At 55.6% G+C, this 16992-nt stretch overlaps 1 protein-coding gene across 1 annotated transcript; it reads left to right on the top strand.

Annotated features, from left to right (window-relative positions):
* Positions 1 to 1664: 1664 nt before the first annotated feature.
* Positions 1665 to 10749, top strand: PLA2G2F (phospholipase A2 group IIF). Its single transcript, XM_060141965.1, is given in 9 exon segments — positions 1665 to 1780; positions 2668 to 2729; positions 5203 to 5309; positions 5312 to 5349; positions 6498 to 6524; positions 6754 to 6836; positions 9126 to 9217; positions 9219 to 9372; positions 10640 to 10749. Coding segments are annotated over 9 exon segments (789 nt in total).
* The last annotated feature ends 6243 nt before the right edge of the window (positions 10750 to 16992 follow it).

Here is a 16992-nt window from a genome sequence, read left to right as displayed (position 1 = left end):
TACTCTTCTTCCCCCCTCCCTTTTTCCCCTCCCATCATCTCAGTTCACCTCAAGGCTGGAGAACAGGCCTCTGTTTGGTAACAAAGAGGTCTTTATCTGAGCACCTGCCGCATGCCCCCATAGCACACAACACCTGTAATCTGTTATTATCTGTGAGCAGAATCCTTGCTCGGTGATGCCCGGTTATACACATCTTACAGCTGAGAACACAGAGACCAGGGAAGGGAGCTATCCTACCAGGATCTCAGAGTCAAGAAGTCAGGGTGCTGGGATCGGAGGCCCTGTTTGTGCAACGGTCCACACTGCCGGGGGCTCCCAGGGCTCCAGCCCCCCTCTGTTCCTCCCTGCCCCATCTTTCCCCCACACATGCCACCCCCAAAAAGAGGCAAATGGCACTGACCCCCAGGCCACCAGGATCTCAACCAGAGGCGACTGGGCCCCCCCAGGGCACCTTTGGCATGTCTGGAGATACCTTTGTTGTCACAAGTGGGGGTGCGGGGGGGGGAGGGAGGAGGAGAGGAGCGTGGGGAGGGGTCACTACCAGGTCCAGCGGTCCAGCGATGCTGCCCAGCCCCCTAGGATGCCTAGGGCGGTCCCCACCGGAGAGGTGTCGGGTCACATGACAGTGCTGGTGGTACAGAGTAGCCCAGATCTGCAGGCTCGCCCTTCCGAATGTGAGCTGGGGGCTTCCTGCTGGACGCGTGTGGCCGTGCCCCTCCAGTCTTAGCCAGAGGTGGGCGCCAGCAGCTTGCAGATGTGGGTGGGCAGTTCTCTGCCGATTCTGGACTAAAGCCCTTCCAGATGTGAAGGGATGGCTTACAGATGTGCGCATATCCACACGGAAGGCCTTCCGGGCAGAGCCTCTCCTTGACTCAAACTTGCTTGGTCTCCTTGAACTCTTCTTCTCTAGGCCTCAACTTCTGGGCTTCCGTGTCCATCTAGGCGTTGTCCAGTTTTAGCATGACATCTGCTAAGTCACTTCAGCCAGGATCCCTCATCCTTGATATCTGATGGGGTTCCTCACCCCCCCGCCCCCACCAGCCCCAGGTGATGTCTGGTCACCCTGCCTCAGCAGAATCCTATTAGGTGGGTTTAGCCAGAATCTCCCCAACCCTGATGTTTCCTCTTGGGAATTTCCCATCCTCTGACCCCCACGCTGTTGCCTTGGCTACAAATTCGCACTTTTCTTTGTTCTGTTTGGAGTTGAATCCAATCTCTTTCCCTCACCGCAAGACCCCATCATAGCAGTCCCTACACTATACAATGGCCCCCTTGAATAATTAGTCTGCCTTGCTGTCCTTTAACAAGTGTCTCTGGATAATTTTTTCATCCTCTTCAGATGGGAAGAGAGAGAACTTTGGGCTAATTTCCTTGCAGATGCCTGGGGAAGGGCCACCTCCTCTTCAGGTGCATCAGCTCCCACGCCCGGCAGGCCCGAGCACCCTGGAGTGGGCGTTACCCGGCAGCTGTGGGCAGGGCCGTGGGGGGAGGTGGAGCGTCCTTTTTCTAGGCCATGTGTCACCTGCATCCTGCCCTGGGGCATTGCCCCGGCACTACTCTGCCACTGCAACAACGAGAAGCTGGGGCCTGCTCCCCGGAGACTTTGGGGTGGATCGTGGCTCTCCTTGAGAGCCCTATGTTCCTGGCCCCCCAGAACCCGGAACATGGCAGATGGGGCTCAGGCCAACCCCAGAGAGTTCAGGAAGAAGGGGCTGGTTAGACACCCCTCTGGGTGGAGGGGCCCGAGCCTCAGGGCCTCTTCTCCTTTGAGAAACTCCAGGTACATGCCTGCTTCCCTGGGATGGAGCCCTCCTTGGAGAGCAGCAGGGATGAGGGTGGGGAACTGGCTCCTAGAATCCATTTCTTCAGAAAGGAGAGCTCTGAGTCTCTGATGGTGGCTGAGCTATATCATGGCCTTTTTAGCACTACAAGGGCCTTTGGGATCATCTAGCTAATCCTTATGGGCACTTGAGGCCCAGAGAGACTAAGGGATCTATGGATGGTCACACAGCATTTTGGAAGTAGAGCTGCAGCTAGAACCCAGGGACCCAGGTCTCCTGGCTCCGGGAGCAAGAGGCAGCCAGCAGGTTGGGTCACGTGACTCCCTGGCGTGCATATGGAAAGGGGTTGGTTCTGATCTGTGACAAGGTCCAACTCCATGAGACAGGAGCTCCCTGTCTTGGAAGCTGATTCTTGCTCAGAGTGGGAGGGAAGGAGGCTCCTGGTGCCTGTGGGCTCTGCCATCCTGGGGTCTGTCCCAGGAGGTGGGAGGTGCTCAGATCTTCCTGGAGGAGCTAATCACAAGGCAAGGGCAGCAGGAAATGGGGCATCAAGAGATGGCGTTGGGCTTCCCTGGTGGCGCAGTGGTTGAGAGTCCGCGTGCCGATGCAGGGGACACGGGTTCGTGCCCCGGTCCGGGAAGATCCCACATGCCGCGGAGCGGCTGGGCCCGTGAGCCATGGCTGCTGAGCCTGCGCGTCCTGAGCCTGTGCTCCGCAGCGGGAGAGGCCACAACAGTGAGAGACCCGCGTACTGCAAAAAAAAAACCAACAAAAAAAGAGATGGCGTTGACCACACCTGTAACGAGGTCCAGGAGGGAGCTGCAGGCCAGGAACCCCACACAGGAGGAAGGGACGGACCCAAGACCAGGGTTTCTTCCTCTCTCAGGTCCTACCTGGGGATGAAGATGTTCATCACCATCGCATCCTGGCCAGCTGTGGTGACTGAAGGTGCTGGGAAACTCCTCCTTCCCTGACACCCACAGCCTTTCTGCTGTGACTCACCCACAGGCCACAGGACCTCAGGCCTGCCATTGGGTCTCTGCTTCCTGGCTCTGCCCCTGCCTGGCTTCATCCCTTCTTTGGGGCTCTTTACTCCTCCAGGCACCTGTAAACATACCCGGGCGGCCGGCATTTACTATTTACGAGCTTCAAGGATGCAGGGCCCACAGCTGAACAAGCATTGTAAAGTGGTGGTGGTGGCTTGGCGTCAGGGCACTTAGGGACACCAGGGTGCTTGTGTACATAGGAAAACGTGTTTGTGTACGTGTGTACATGCAGAGCTAGTGAGCTTGAGTGCAGATAGCCGCGTGTATCTATGTGTGTGTGGGTGTGTCCGAGCACGTGGTGATGTCTGTGTGTGTAACGCACATCAGGATGTTGTGTAAGTGTGTGTTCACAGTGGCGTGTGTGTCTCTAGAGCGTGTATATGAAAGTAGGCTGTACACATCTTCACACGGCAGGTGTGTAGCAGTGTCTGGGTGTGAGATGTACCGGAAGACATGGAGCAGGTCTGGGGGCCTTCTTCCTTCTTCTTTCTGGGGGGCCCCACCCCCCGGCCAGCTGAGGCTCGTGACACACAGGCAGGCGTCCTGGTGGCAGTTGTCCTGTGTAGGCGGAAGATGGGCTGAATGTCCCACTGGCTTTCTGTCCACCTGTTCAGCATTCCCTGAACCCAGCCAGGTTTGAGACAAAGGAAGAAAATATCAGAAACGAGATAAGGTTAAATGTGGCCAGACGTGAGAAACAGTTGGTTCAATTCAGGCGAAGTGACTTGTTATTTAGAACGTAACCCCTCGAGTTCAGCCGGGCCCAGGGGCCTGGGACAGAGGCTGCAGCCTGAGCGAATGCAGGTTTTGTTTCTTCCACTCGGAGTGGAATGTGCACGTGGCCGCTCTGGGTGCTGTGTGTATGTGAGAGTGGGAGTGCGTGTGCATGTGTACGGGCATGGGGGGTGAGTGTGGGTCTGCTTGTGGGACTGTATGAGTGTGGGAGGTATAGGGGAAGGGCAGGCCTGGCTCAGGGGCACAACAATTCCTGGGAGGGGGCACCATGGGGGGAGCGAGGGTCTGGTGCGTGCCAGGCCCCGAGAGCGGGCCTGCCCGATCTCTGGGAGCTGGAATTGTTATTCCCATTTTGCAGATGGGAAAACAGAGCCCCAGGGAGCTTTGGTTCTGGACCTGCCTCTGTCTGACTCCAAAGTCTGTGCTCTTCCCGCTGAGGCATGTGGAGGTGGTGAGTCCCTTGTCATCACTAGCGATGTTGGACAACCACGTCTCCAGAAACAAGTAATTTCGGCCTTTGGGTTTCCATCCAGTCTCCGTTTCTGAAATTCTTAGCTTCCTCCCTCTCCCAGTACATTTTCCTCTTTCAGGCCGTGGAGCTGGATGGGGGATGTGGAGAGAGTTAGGGTTAGGCTGAACTGGGTGCCCAGCCCCGGGCACAGATGGAGGAGCCGGGTTGGGGGAGGCATCCCAGCTCTGGGGCACACAAACTTGGGTTCAGGTCTGGGCTCTGCCACTTCCAGGCTGCATGACCTGGGCAAAGCTTCACCTTTCTGAGCCTCAGTTTGCTCATCCATAAAATGGGATGACAGCGGTCCTCCAGCCTGTGTGGGTGGTGGCCTCAACTAGGTAAGGACCCAAATGCCAGGCTTGATGTTGACTCAGCAGTGAGCCAGCACATCTGGGAGCCCAGGAGGCAGGGAAGCAGGGGAGGGGAGAATATGTCCCTGGGGTGAGCTGCCTGAGGATGCCGGGAAGCTGATTTTGCTGGTGTAGGAAAGGTTGTTGCACTACCTGTGAGACAAGGACAAAGGGGAAGAAATATATACGTGTGTGTGTGTGTGTGTGTGTGTGTTCATTGAATGATGCACTGGCCCCAGGGCCATGTGGGGACGCTGAGTCCCTGCTGGGAGCTGAGGAGCCAGGCCAAGCCAGAGGGGCCCAGAATCGTGTTCAGAAGAGCATGTGGCATTTGTGAAGCCCCTTAGAGTGTATAAGGCACTGGGCTCTCACTGGCTGGGTCCAAATTCTGCTTCACCTCTTTTCAACCATGTCTTCCTGGGGAAGTTACTATACGCTCTGGGTCTCAGTCTCCTCATCTGTAAAATGGGGATAATATCAGCACTCTGTAAGGTTGCAGGGAGCCCTTGATGAGTTAATGCATGCAAGGGGCATAGGACAGTGCCTGGCAAATGCTATTATTATATTCTCAGGGCCATAGGGCTCAGTGTAAGGATTGTGTAACGCACCATACCGGCTGCTTTGAAGATTGCACCCTCCTCCTGCTCTGCTCTCCCTCTCCTGCTCCCTCTGTCCCTTCCCCTTTCCCCAGCCCTGGGGTGTTGGAAGGACAGCCAGTCAAACAGGAGAGGCCACGCACACGGCAGGGAACTCACAGCACCCCCTGGGTTCTCTTGCAGTCCTGCCCACGGCCCACAGCAGCCTGCTCAACCTCAGGTCCATGGTGGAAGCCAACACAGGGAGGAACGCCATCTTGTCCTTCGTGGGCTACGGCTGCTACTGCGGGAGGTGGGGGGGCGTGGCCTGCCCATGGATGAGGTGTACTGGTAGGTCCTGGAGAGTCTGATCTGCTGGAACCGGGCAGGGACAGTAAAGGTCAGACTGTCTCCATCTCTGAGAGGTGGGAGACGCCCCTTCCCCCAAGGAGGAGGCTTGTTTGATGAGTTAGTGGCCAGAAGCCTGACCTTTGACCCGTGTCCTCCTCAACCATCTTGGATATTTTCTTTTCTTTTCTTTCATTTTTTTTTAAAGTGTATAACATTGTGGGTTTTCTTTTTTTAATTCTATCATTGGCATGTTTATTTTATTTTTATTTCTTTTGGCCGCGAGGCTTGTGGCATCTCAGTTCCCCAACCAGGGATTGAACCTGGGCCCTCGGCAGTGAAAGTGCAGAGTCCTAACCACTGGACTGCCAGGGAAGTCCCATCTTGGACACTTTCCATTGTCCCTTTCCAAGGTCTTGGGCTTGGAGGCATTTGAACTTCCGTTCTCACCGGAAGGAGCCTTTGACCTGTCTCCAAATACACATGAGAGCAAAAGTCACACAGCTTATACTTGACAAAGGCAAGGGCTGTGACCACGGCCCCTCAGACTGGAGGCTCAGGTGGACAGGACTGTGCTTCCTCCATCAGCCTGGGAGTTCCTGGAAGCCGTGGCTCATCCTTTGCTCCTGTCTCCCCCCGAAGCACCAAGTCTGGTATCAGTGGAGGCTTCATAAATGCACGTTGACTAATTACCTGCCCTCCACTAGAGGGGGTGGGACAGCCACACCACATTTGCTTCCTGTCCCCCATCCCCAAGCCCCACTTAACTCTCCAGGCCTTTGTGTCTCCCTGGCCATCGTGCACAGCCAGGTATAGCCCCTGCATCTAGCCAGTCTCTTCCTACTTTGACTTCACTCAGGCCCCTCCCTCCCACCCTGACCCCTCCTGCAGCTGCAGCCAGGGCTCCAGGGGGTGGGGGGGAAAGCTAGGGCTCTGGGCGGAGGGCAAAGGGAGGGGATCGCGGACAAGAACCTGGGGCACTGGCCTGGTTCTGCCCGGCTGTGTGACCTAAGGCCAGTAACTGCCCTCTCTGGGCCTCAGTCTGAAGGTCTGACTCGTGAGGGACAGGAACAGATGATCATGATAGAGGTCACTGCCGGTGGGAGAGGGCACCTGGCTATGCCTGCCTGCTCTCCTTTCCCTGCCCCTACGTGCTGCCATGCCCACGACTGCTGCTACCAGAAGCTCTTTAAATTTTTTTTTTTTTTCTCTCTCTGTGGTACGCGGGCCTCTCACCGCTGCGGCCTCCCCCGCCGCGGAGCACAGGCTCCGGACGCACAGGCCCAGCGGCCACGGCCCACGGGCCCAGCCGCTCCGCGGCATGTGGGATCCTCCCGGACCGGGGCACGAACCTGCATCCCCTGCATCGGCAGGCGGACTCTCAACCACTGCGCCACCAGGGAAGCCCCAGAAGCTCTTTGACCTGGGCTGCCACACCTATGTGGACCATTATGACTACACCATCGAGAACAGCACTAACATTGTCTGCAGTGAGTCCCTCTCCCACCATCGCCCCTTCCCCTCACAGAAGTGTGTACTGCCAGCCCCCTCAGCCTGTGCTAGGGCCGTGGGCCAGGTTACCAGATGAAATACAGGATGCCCAGTTAAATTCAAATTTCAGATAAACAACGAAAGATGTTTTTATGTAAGTATATCCTAAATACTTTAGTTTTATACTAAAAACTAAATGTTAGCATAAAATTAGTAAGTATTAGTATGAAATGAAGAATTAGCATAAGTATATCCCATGCAATATTTGGGATATACTTACACTAAAATATTTATTGTCTGAAATTCAGATTTAACCAGGTACCTTGTTTTTCGTTTGCTTGTTTGTTTGCCGAATCTAATAACCCTGGCTGTGGCCCTGGCACATCTCCCTGATGTGCTCGGAGCCTGAATTGGCCCCCAGGCTCCCTAGTCCCTGAGATTCTTAAGCTTCAGAGAGCTTAGGGAGTGATCCTGATTCAGTGGGTCAGGTCTTAGCGGGGTCCAGGACTCTCTGTTTTTAATCAGATCCTCAGATGATCCTGAAACTTTGTGTCAGGCTGGCATGGGAGTCAGGGGACCTGGGTTGCAACCCATGTTCTCCCAGCATGTATGACCCTGGGCAGGGTCCTTCCCCACCTGGCCTCAGTCTCCCCATAGGCACATTGAGGGGTTTGGATCTGAGCAGACCCATTCCCTTCTAGTTCTGTCATTGGGACCCCAGCAGATGAGGTGACCCCATCCTAGACACCCAGGGTTTCTGGGGATTCGAGGTGTTGGAGCCAGGCCTGGCAGGTTCCCTCCTTTACCATGGACGCATTCCCCACCTGAGGGGCGCAGCGTCCAAGCTGATGGCCCAGGTGTCCCTGCCCAGCCCCTGCTAGTGCCCCACCCTGGGGTAGCAGGTGCCCCTTGGCCCAGCCCTGTGGGCAGCCCGGGGCTCCCTTTGTCTCCTTATCTTCACCAGGCTGTGTGTCATCCCTTACTAAGAGCTCACAAGCAATGCCAGCTTTGCAAAGATACTCAAGACTCCTGTTCTCTAGGAAGGAGTCTGGTGGGGAACTGGGCACATCTGGGGACCCTCGGCAGCCCAGGGCTGTCTGGTCCTCATATTCTGCTGTTCAGATGTGCGGTGGAGGGTCTGGCTTGAGAGAGGAGTTCATTAAGCAGTTCATGGAGAGGAATTTCCCTGCTCAACCCCCAAGACAATGGACTAACCCAAGCAGTGGTTTTCACACTGGGTTCTGGGGATTTCTGGGGTCATCAGGTCAACTGCTGTGAGAGCTAGTGGGGGGTCGGTTATCCCTGGATCGGTGGTCCAGCTGCCTCTTTAATGTATTTTGTAGCTCTAGTGGCTGTTTAAAAAAAAAATTTTTTTATTCTTATCTTTTTTATTTTGGCCGCACTGGGTCTTTGCTGCGGCGTGCAGGCCCCTCTAGTTGCAGCTCTCGGGCTCAGTTGCAGTATGTGGGATCTTAGTTCTCCAACCAGGGATCGAACCCGGGCCCCCCCTGCATTGGGAGCGCAGAGTCTTAACCACTGGACCCCCAGGGAAGTCCTCTCTTTCGGCTGTTTGATATGTTAGTCTTTGGCCAAGAGTTTCACGTCAGAGAAGGTATTCTGCTGATGGAGAGTTTGCAAGTTTGCAAACAATTGGGCTAGTGGGTGGTTCTCCAGAGGTGTTTCCCGAACCTGCAGCATCAACAGCACTTGTTAGAAGAAGCTCTACGGGTGGGGTTGGGCAGCCTTGGTTTTCAGGAGCCCTCCAGCTGATTCTAATGCGCACCTAAGGCTGAGAACTATGGGGTAGATGATTTCTGAAGGCCCATAGCAACTACGACAGCATTTGCTCCCTGGGACGCACTGAGCTAAGCTCTTTATAAGTGTTTTTCTCACTCCGTCCTCACCACGAACTCCCTCCAGGGTGGGTGTGCTGTGATTCTGTGCTTGAGAGAGGCCTGCGATGGTAGAAAGTAACTGGGCTGGGGGGCGAGTTCCTGACACCTGAGTTTCCATCCCAGCTCTGCCTTGGGTTTGCTGGATGACTTAGGCAAACGCACCCTTTCCTGGGCCTCAGTTTCCCCTGTTGACATTGTTCTGTTGGGCTTCAGGGGTTCTCTGTTTCCCATGCACCAGGGGCACCTGGAGGGCTGTGAATGCAGAGGCTGGGCCCCGAGTGTCTGAGCCTGCAGGCCTGGGGTGGGCCCGCTGACGGTGCTGGTGCTGTTGGCCCAAGACCACCTTCCGAGGTCCACTGTGACCTCAGAGTCCGTGTGCTCCACTCCCCACAGGCGAGCTCAACCAGATGGAGCGTGACCTGCAGACGTGCGAATGTGACAAGAGCGTGGTCCTGCGCTTCCAGAAGCAGACGTACAGGGAGGAAGGAGCATGGCAGCTACCTCGACATAGACCGCCAGAGCCCCATGCCCAACTGCAGCATCTACGGGCCACGCCCCCTGCCCCTCCCTAGCGCCCTCTGGGGGCTGACAGAGAGGAGGGTTGGAGGTTCCGGTCCTGGGGACCAGCCAGATGGAGCAGGTGGAGGTGGGGGCGGGTCGGGGGCCCCTGGGCTGCCCTCCTCCCTGGAGCCCTCCAGCGAGACTGGCCCCAGAGGACTCAGAAAGGCCGGGGCCCTGGCCACCTGGCTCCTCCAGCCCAGACCTGGGTGTGGCTTCATCCTGGACGTGGCAGGGGGCATGTGCCCTGTTGGGGTCTCTCCCGAGTGTGGAAGGCAAGACCTATGAAAGACTGGGGGCCTCTGAGGGAGGGGGGCCTCTCACTGGCACTAGCTTGACGTCCTCAGCCAGGCCCTCAAGGCTGGGGCCCGGAGTCTTCGAGAGCCAGACCTGGGGCGGCCAACATGGGCCCAGAGCTTGGCGTGTCCTAGGACCAGGTTCCCAGGCAGACAGAGCGCTGGTCACAGGCCTGGTTCTGGGGCCCCTCGGCTGCTCCCAGGGGATGACTCAGGGTGAGCCCTGCTTTGGGAGCCTTGCAGCCCTCCAAAGCCCCTTTGGCAGGTGGTCGCATCCTGGCCTTTGTCAAAGTAGCACATGAGTCCCAGCCCAGACCACAGGATGGTCACGGGGCTAACGTCCCAGGCCTGAAGTCTGGCCTCAGTTACCCAGAGGGCCTCAGAGCACTGGGCACTGACAGAGCCCACATGCACCGCCCCCAGGCGCACACTCAGATGTGTCCCCACCACTCGGGTCCTCTGCCAACCCATTCATGTCAGAGGCATACCCTGGCCGCCGCCCTGCAACGCTGAACTGCTCTGAGGGGCGCCCCCACCCTAGGCTGCCCGGGTCCCTGACAAACACGGGTGGGAGAAGCCCCAGGCCTCCAGGCGCTCCCCCTGCATCTCTCCCCGCGCAGCAACCAGGCCAGGGCGTGGAAGGGACCAGAGCACTCTTTCCCCGGGCAAGGAGAGGCGAGGCTGCAGCCTGGCCACAGAAGCCCTCTCAATGGGGAGGAAGCCGGGAGCTGGGACCCACCTCCCTGAAGAGAAGACAAAGGCAGGAGAGACCAGGTCCAGGCAGGAGGCTGTGGGGAAGATTCCAGAAGGCAGCAGGATGTGAAGAGGGAAAGGAGGGGAGAGAGTGGGAGAAGTGACACAAGGTGAGGGCCAGACGTCCAGACCAGGGAGGTCGTGGCAGGAGAAGAGGGAGCAGAGGAGCCTTGGGGGTGGGGTCCCCCCTGGGGCCCAGGTTCCCGCTGGGGCTTGTGGGATTACGGGCAGAACAGGAGGAGGGTCAGGCCTCAGCGGGCCCGCTTTCCTGACTCTGCCCCAGCACTGCTGTTTCCCTAGCTTCCCAGTCCTTCCTCAACTCGCCTCTTGACCTCAGGGTCAGCGGCCTCCAAGTAGCCAGCGCGCCCTGCCTCGCTCCACCCTCTGCCTTCAGCCAGCGTCAACCCTGAGGGCCACTGACCCCCTGGGACACCGAGAACATCCGCCAGGAATCCCGACCCACCCTGCGGCCGCCGAGGACCACTGGCACGGGGGGGGGGGGGGGAGGGACAGTCAAGACGAGCACAGGCGGGGAGGGACGTGGGGGTAGGGAGAACATCTACAAAAAAGACGGTAGGACTGGACGGAGCCCCGCCAAGCTGCAGCTTCCAGAAACCCGCCTTGGGCTCTGGAGGCAGCTGTCGCTGTGTGTGGGAGGCCTCCCTGCTGCTCAACCCCTGCTGTCCTGCTGGCCGTGGGGTGATGGCTGTGGTACCCCGTGGGCCCGCACCCGACCTGCCCAGTCACCGAGATGCTCTCAGGAGCCCACCTGCTCCTGAGCTGACCCCATCAACTCTGAGCTGAAGCCCCGCCCCCCCAGCAGGAATGGAGCCAGGATGGGGAGTCCCCCAGAGGCGGGGGCAGCAGAGGCCTGGGCCCCTTGCCTGTGGGAGCCTGGGTTTCTGGCTGTGCCCCTCTACCCGTGCAGACAGCCTCCCCTCCTAAAAGTCTAGGTGTTGGGACGGGATTCTGCTGCTAAGGGGTCCTGCCTGCCCCCTGCCTCACCCCAGACTCTCCCAGATACTGCAACCCCCAGAGATTGTCCACAGGACGTGGCACCCCTCCTCAAACTAATAAAGGCCTCCTACCTCAACTGCCCACTGCTGAGTCCTCCTTGGCAAGGCACCCACTGGCCAGGGAAAAGCACAGTGGCTCCCTCCCGGGTCTCCAGCTCTGGGAAAAGTGGGTTCCCTGACCCTCAGCATCGGGCATGGCCTATCCCTTTCCCGCTCCTGGCCTGGGTGAAGCAGCCCTCCTCCAGCAGAGACAAAACTGTTGGGAGGGTTGGAAAGTGGGGCTGTGGTCCAGCGGTCGGACAATGATAACAGCTACTGGGCTGAGTACTTACTAGGCCTCCATCTCCACAGTGCTCTCCCTCTGCCCCATCCTTTTCTGTTGAAAAAACCGAGGCCCAGAGAAGGTAAGTAACTTGCCCAAAGTCACACAGGTCATTAGTGATGGGGCTGGGATCTGAATCCTCAGCATCTGACTTTTAATGTCATCTCTTCGCACCTTCTTAATGATGAGTTGGGCAGCTGGGGTCAGTGGGACAAGTGACTGAGAGTCCAGCAGGGCGTCAGGTCCTGGGTCCTGGCCTTAGCCTCTTCCCTGTGATGGGCATCAGTTTCCCCAAGTGCAGAGAGACCAGAGCCAATGTTTCAGATGCTCCCCCAAGGCCATGGGTTTTCCTGGGACTTCTAGGGGTGATCTCTGGGGAAGGGGAGGCTGAGCAGATGGGGGTCTGAGCCCCCCACCTCATTCTTCCATGAGCAGCCATGCTTTCCCTGTGTTACATATTGATCCTTCACATGAGCTACTGTAAGAAGAAAAGAGAGTCTTCAGCTAACGTTTTGAAAAGCCCTGGACATGATCATCCATTGGTTCATTCATTCAACGGACATATCCCCATGATCTCCTATGGACCAGGCATGAGGCTGGGCTTCGGGGTAGACACCACTTATCAGACGCAGCCTCTGCCCCCAGGACCCCACAGCCTGGGAGGGAGAGGCAGACACGTGGACCTATACCCTTGACATAGGGTGCGAGGTGGTGTCAGGGGAGCACGAAGGATGCAGCCAATCCTGGAAGTGGCCCCCAAGGGGATGGGGTGGAGATGGGATGGTGTATCTGATGCCTCTGGAGGTGGCGAGGGGGAGTGGGGTCACAGTGTTTGAAGAAGGGCTCTTTGCTTCTACAGTATGGGTGGTCTTTCTCTCCTCAAGTTAGTGAGGTCTTTTATGCAGAGGCTCGAGGAGGGGGCTGGACTTGCTTCCCACTGGTCTGGGGGCTGCCACTAATCAAGACTGTCTCCTTGACCAACATTTAGTCAGGCTCCTCTGAGATCTTCTCAACATTTGGGTTTCTATTGCCCCATTTTAGCAAGAATCCTGCCATGTCAGTTTAGTGAGAATCCCTACCCACCCTCAATACGTGATCAGATTCCTCATCCTCCACCAGCCCCTGGGTGATATCTGATTACCCCACCCGCCTTCTTCAAGAATCCAGTTAGGTCGGTTAAGCAAGAATTCCCCAGCTCTTATCAATTTTCCACCTCCCCCAACCCCTGCTATAAACCCTCACTTAAGAAATGTAAGGATTTGAAATTGTATTTGGAAATGAGCCCAATTCTATACTGGTCCCTATTGCAATAGTTCTTGAATAAAACCTGTTTTGGCCGCTTAAGCTACTGTCCGGCTCTGGTTTTCTAGGAGTTGTGACTCAGATGGAATCAGATTCATCATTGGACCCCGGGATCTCTGCCAACTAAAAGTTGTCGCTTGCCATTCTTGTTTCTATAAGAATGAACTCACCAGCCACTGCAGCCTCTGACCTTCAACACCCCCTGAAAGGAGTTAAGGGTGGAGATCAGGAATGAGGCCCTCTGTGCTCCGGAAAAAACTGGCAGAACAGGTCTTCAGATAGTTAGATATTTTCAGGAGAAGATTTTATGAGCTCAATTTCTTGCATCTTCTCATATCTAGAAAAGCACTAAAATCATTAACAGAGACATCTGGCTCCTTGTGACTAGCAGCAACCTTCTTGACTAATAGCAACTTTTGTCAAAATGTGTGCCTGACTGCACCAGAATCACACATATTCTGACCCCTCCCCCCTTTACCTCTTTGGAGCAGCTCCTCGGTGCTATTTGAGATGCTATAGTTCTCATTTTGCCCCAAATAAAACTTAACTCGCAACTCTCACGTGTGCATTTTAAAAAATTCAACACCTCTCACTTTCAGTGGGAAAGTATAGCACAGCCTCGTGGGTTATTACATTACAGTCCTGTTCATTGTCTTTGAGCTATTTTTCACCTCTTGGCTAGATTCCATTTTCCTTTCTGCTTTGTTACCTGTCTGTAAAAGGAATGAATCCTGCCATCCTGCACATTTAGTTAATTCTTCTAATTTTCTCCAAAATCTGGCTACAACTCTTCAGATGAATGTTTCCAATTTTTCTCCCACCCTCTTGACTTGGAGTCACTGAGAACTAAAACCCAACTGCCCAGATCCTTACTGGGACTTTCTAAAGAAGCCCTATGAGCTGAAGCTGGACGCATCCACGCTCTTCTCCAAGAAACAAACGTGACCATGACACCGATGTCGGTGCCACCACCAGAGATGATGCAAACTGCAACCAGGAAGACCGATGGATTGCCACTGCTCTCCTCACTTCACCATCCACAGATGCTTCAAGCTCAACATCTAGAAGTCTCAACTGGCTGTCCTCTGAACCCAGAAACTGGGTTTAGTTGCTCCGATCATTAATCTTTGTTTTTCTTTTTTTCATAGATATTCCCCTCATTTAAATGCTTGATGGTTCACACCATCGAGAAAATACCCTTTACTACCAAGTCTCAACAGATGGTTCCACTGGTCACTAAGGAACAAAAAATGACCAATCGAGAAAGGAACTCATATTGTTCAGAAGAAACAAGATCTCCTCTTTCCCTGAACCAGAGGAGGGACTGGAAAAGACTCTCCCCTTGACCAAACTTTGGGCTCCTCTGAGAATTTTCTCAACTTGGCCTCAACCTGTGGGCTTCTGTGTTCATCTTTGCATCATTCTTGTGTTTCAGCAAGAATCCGGCTATATCAGTTTAGGGAGAATCCTCATCCTTCCTCAATATCTGATCAAATTTCTCACCTCTCACTAGTCCCCAGGTGATATCTGATCGCCACGACCTGCCTTCGGCAAGAATCCTGTTAGGTCAGTTTATCAAGAATCCCCTACTCTCTTACCAATTTTCCAGCCACTGATTACCCCCACCCACCCTGCTCCTTAACTAGAAATCCCCACTTTTCTTCGTTCTATTAAGAATTGAGCCCAGTTCTATACTGTCTCTTTTCCCCCACTGCAATAGTTAATAAAATTACTTTTACTGCTTTAACTTCTGTCCAGTTCTGATTTTCTACAACACACCATCTCTGCCCAGACCCAGGTCAGTCTTCCATTCTCAGAGAAGCACTGCCCCTTGCCCCCATTCTTCAGACCCCCCCCCCCAGGGAGTGGCTGTCAACTCTTTTCTAGAACTTGGGCGACACCTAGTGGTCATGATAGGTCACCACCTATGCTTTGCTCCACACCTCCTGCCCCTCTGGGTCTGAACCCAAAGGGAGAGACCCTGCCCCAGGCTGGCAATGCCCAGGAGAGCACTAGGAAACCATCACTGTCACCTCCACCTTACCATTGCCATCGACACTGCCTCTCACAAGGAGCAGACTGGGTGCAACCCTGGCTCTGCCGCTCATGGGGCCACTGGCCTTGGGTTAGTTGCCTCACCCCTCCCAGTCTCCGTCTCCCCCTTCTGTAAAATGTGTGTAATAATGAAGAGCACGTCGTTGGGTCTGAGGACCGCATGAGGCCACGGAGGAGAATGCTCCCAGCACAGGGCCTGTGCAGAGACTGGAAACTCAGGGCTGGAGACTGGGGCCCTTGACTGAATTTGGGGCCAAAGGTCCTCAGGGCCAGGCTGGCAAAGGGCAGTAGGTGGAAGGAAGGAAGATTCTGATGAAGTGTTTGGCCTGGGACATTCTCCCCCAAATGGAAACCTGGCAGAGCAAAGCTGTGGTTTACCAAGAAAATCCGGCTCTCTGCACGTGGGTGTTGGGGGGAGGGGAGGGGAAGGAGAGAGGCAGAAGGAGAAGGGAAGGGGGCAACTTAGTGCCCCAGCTGCACAGCCAGGGCCCTGGTGCCTGTCCGGCCCTGGTCTCAGCTGGGCCCGGGAGCCACCTCTCTTCATGCTCAGGACCGACTATGAATGCAGGGAGGCAGCCCTGTCCTCCCCAGCGGTTGTCATGGCAACACTGCTGTCAGCTTCCCCAGCTGTGACTTCTATCAAGCAGCTGATGCCAGCAACTGTGACAACAAGCAGAGTTGGGCGTTAGGAGGCAAGGGTGCACAGTACAAAGGTCTGGGCATGTGGCCCTGCAACCCTGCCAAACACCCTGCCTCCTGGGCTGGCCATCTGGTACCTCAGCATGTCGGGGCCCTGTGAGTAGAGCAAGATTTATTAAGCACTTACTGTATGCTGAGCACGGGGCTCAGAGCTCTGTGTGTGCCATCTCACTGAACCCTCCTAGCAGCCCTATGAGGTGGGGGCTGTTCATAGCTTTGTTTATAAAAGGAGGGAACTGAGGCCCAGAGAAGCCAAGTAAGTTACTCAAGGTCATGCAACACAAGCAGGGTTTGAACCCTGACTCCAGAGCCTTAGCTTCAGAGAGCATCCCTTCAACCCCTTCATTCTGAGAAAGGGGATGGGAAACAAGAAATTTAAAACTAGGACTTCCCTGGTGGTCCAGTGGCTAAGACTCCGTGGTCCCACTGCAGGGGGCGTGGGTTCGATCCCTGGTCAGGTAACTTAAGATCCTGCATGCCGTGCGGCGTGGCAAAAAAAAAAAAAAAAAAGAAATTTAGAGTCCGAAGACATGGGTTCCCATTCCAGCCCCACCTGCCTGCTCAGACCCTCCATTTTCATCTGTGAAAAGGGAATGAATAATTTCTGAGGTCTCAATGATGATCAACAAGTTGGGTGAAAAAAAGCTTCAGGAAGGGTCAGATGTACACAGATAGGAACCTGGGGCCCAGGAAGAGGAAGGGGCTTATGTGAGGGGGTCCTCACCCCAGCTTCCTTCTCTCCGGCCTCCTAGCTCCCCTCCTTCCAGCCTGCTTCAGCCCCACCCCTGCTTCACACTCATCTCGGCTACGCTGCCCCTCTCCCTTGCCTGCCTCCCGGCCTTTGCTCAGGCCGTCCCCTCTGTCTGGTGCCCTCTCCCTCCCCTCCGCCTTGCCTGGCTGCCTTCCACCTAACCTTCAGTTCTGGAAGCCTCTGCTGACCGGCAGGTCTGGATGCGGTGCCCCCCAGGTATGCCTGCATCCGGGCTCCCTGCCCCTCACTGTCTTGTTATCACCTGGTTACTTGTCTGTCTTCAGCTCCAATGTGAGCTTTAGGTGCCAGGGGTGTACCCTCCTATTCCCACTGAATCCAGTGCACACTGGATACTTGTGCACTGGGTGAATGAATGAATGAAACCACACAACGACTTAGCGGCTTGGCCAGAACCAGAACCTAGGCCTCCCTCTACTGCAAGTGTTTAAACCCCGGGGGAACAGCCTCCTCCATTACCCGTCCCCCAAGTCTCGCCAGTACTGGATTC

This window comes from Lagenorhynchus albirostris, chromosome 2 (genome assembly GCF_949774975.1).
Source record: "Lagenorhynchus albirostris chromosome 2, mLagAlb1.1, whole genome shotgun sequence".
Taxonomy (NCBI): domain Eukaryota; kingdom Metazoa; phylum Chordata; class Mammalia; order Artiodactyla; family Delphinidae; genus Lagenorhynchus; species Lagenorhynchus albirostris.
The sequence above is the reverse complement of the archived record's forward strand: the minus strand, read 5'-3'. Positions and strand labels throughout refer to the sequence as shown.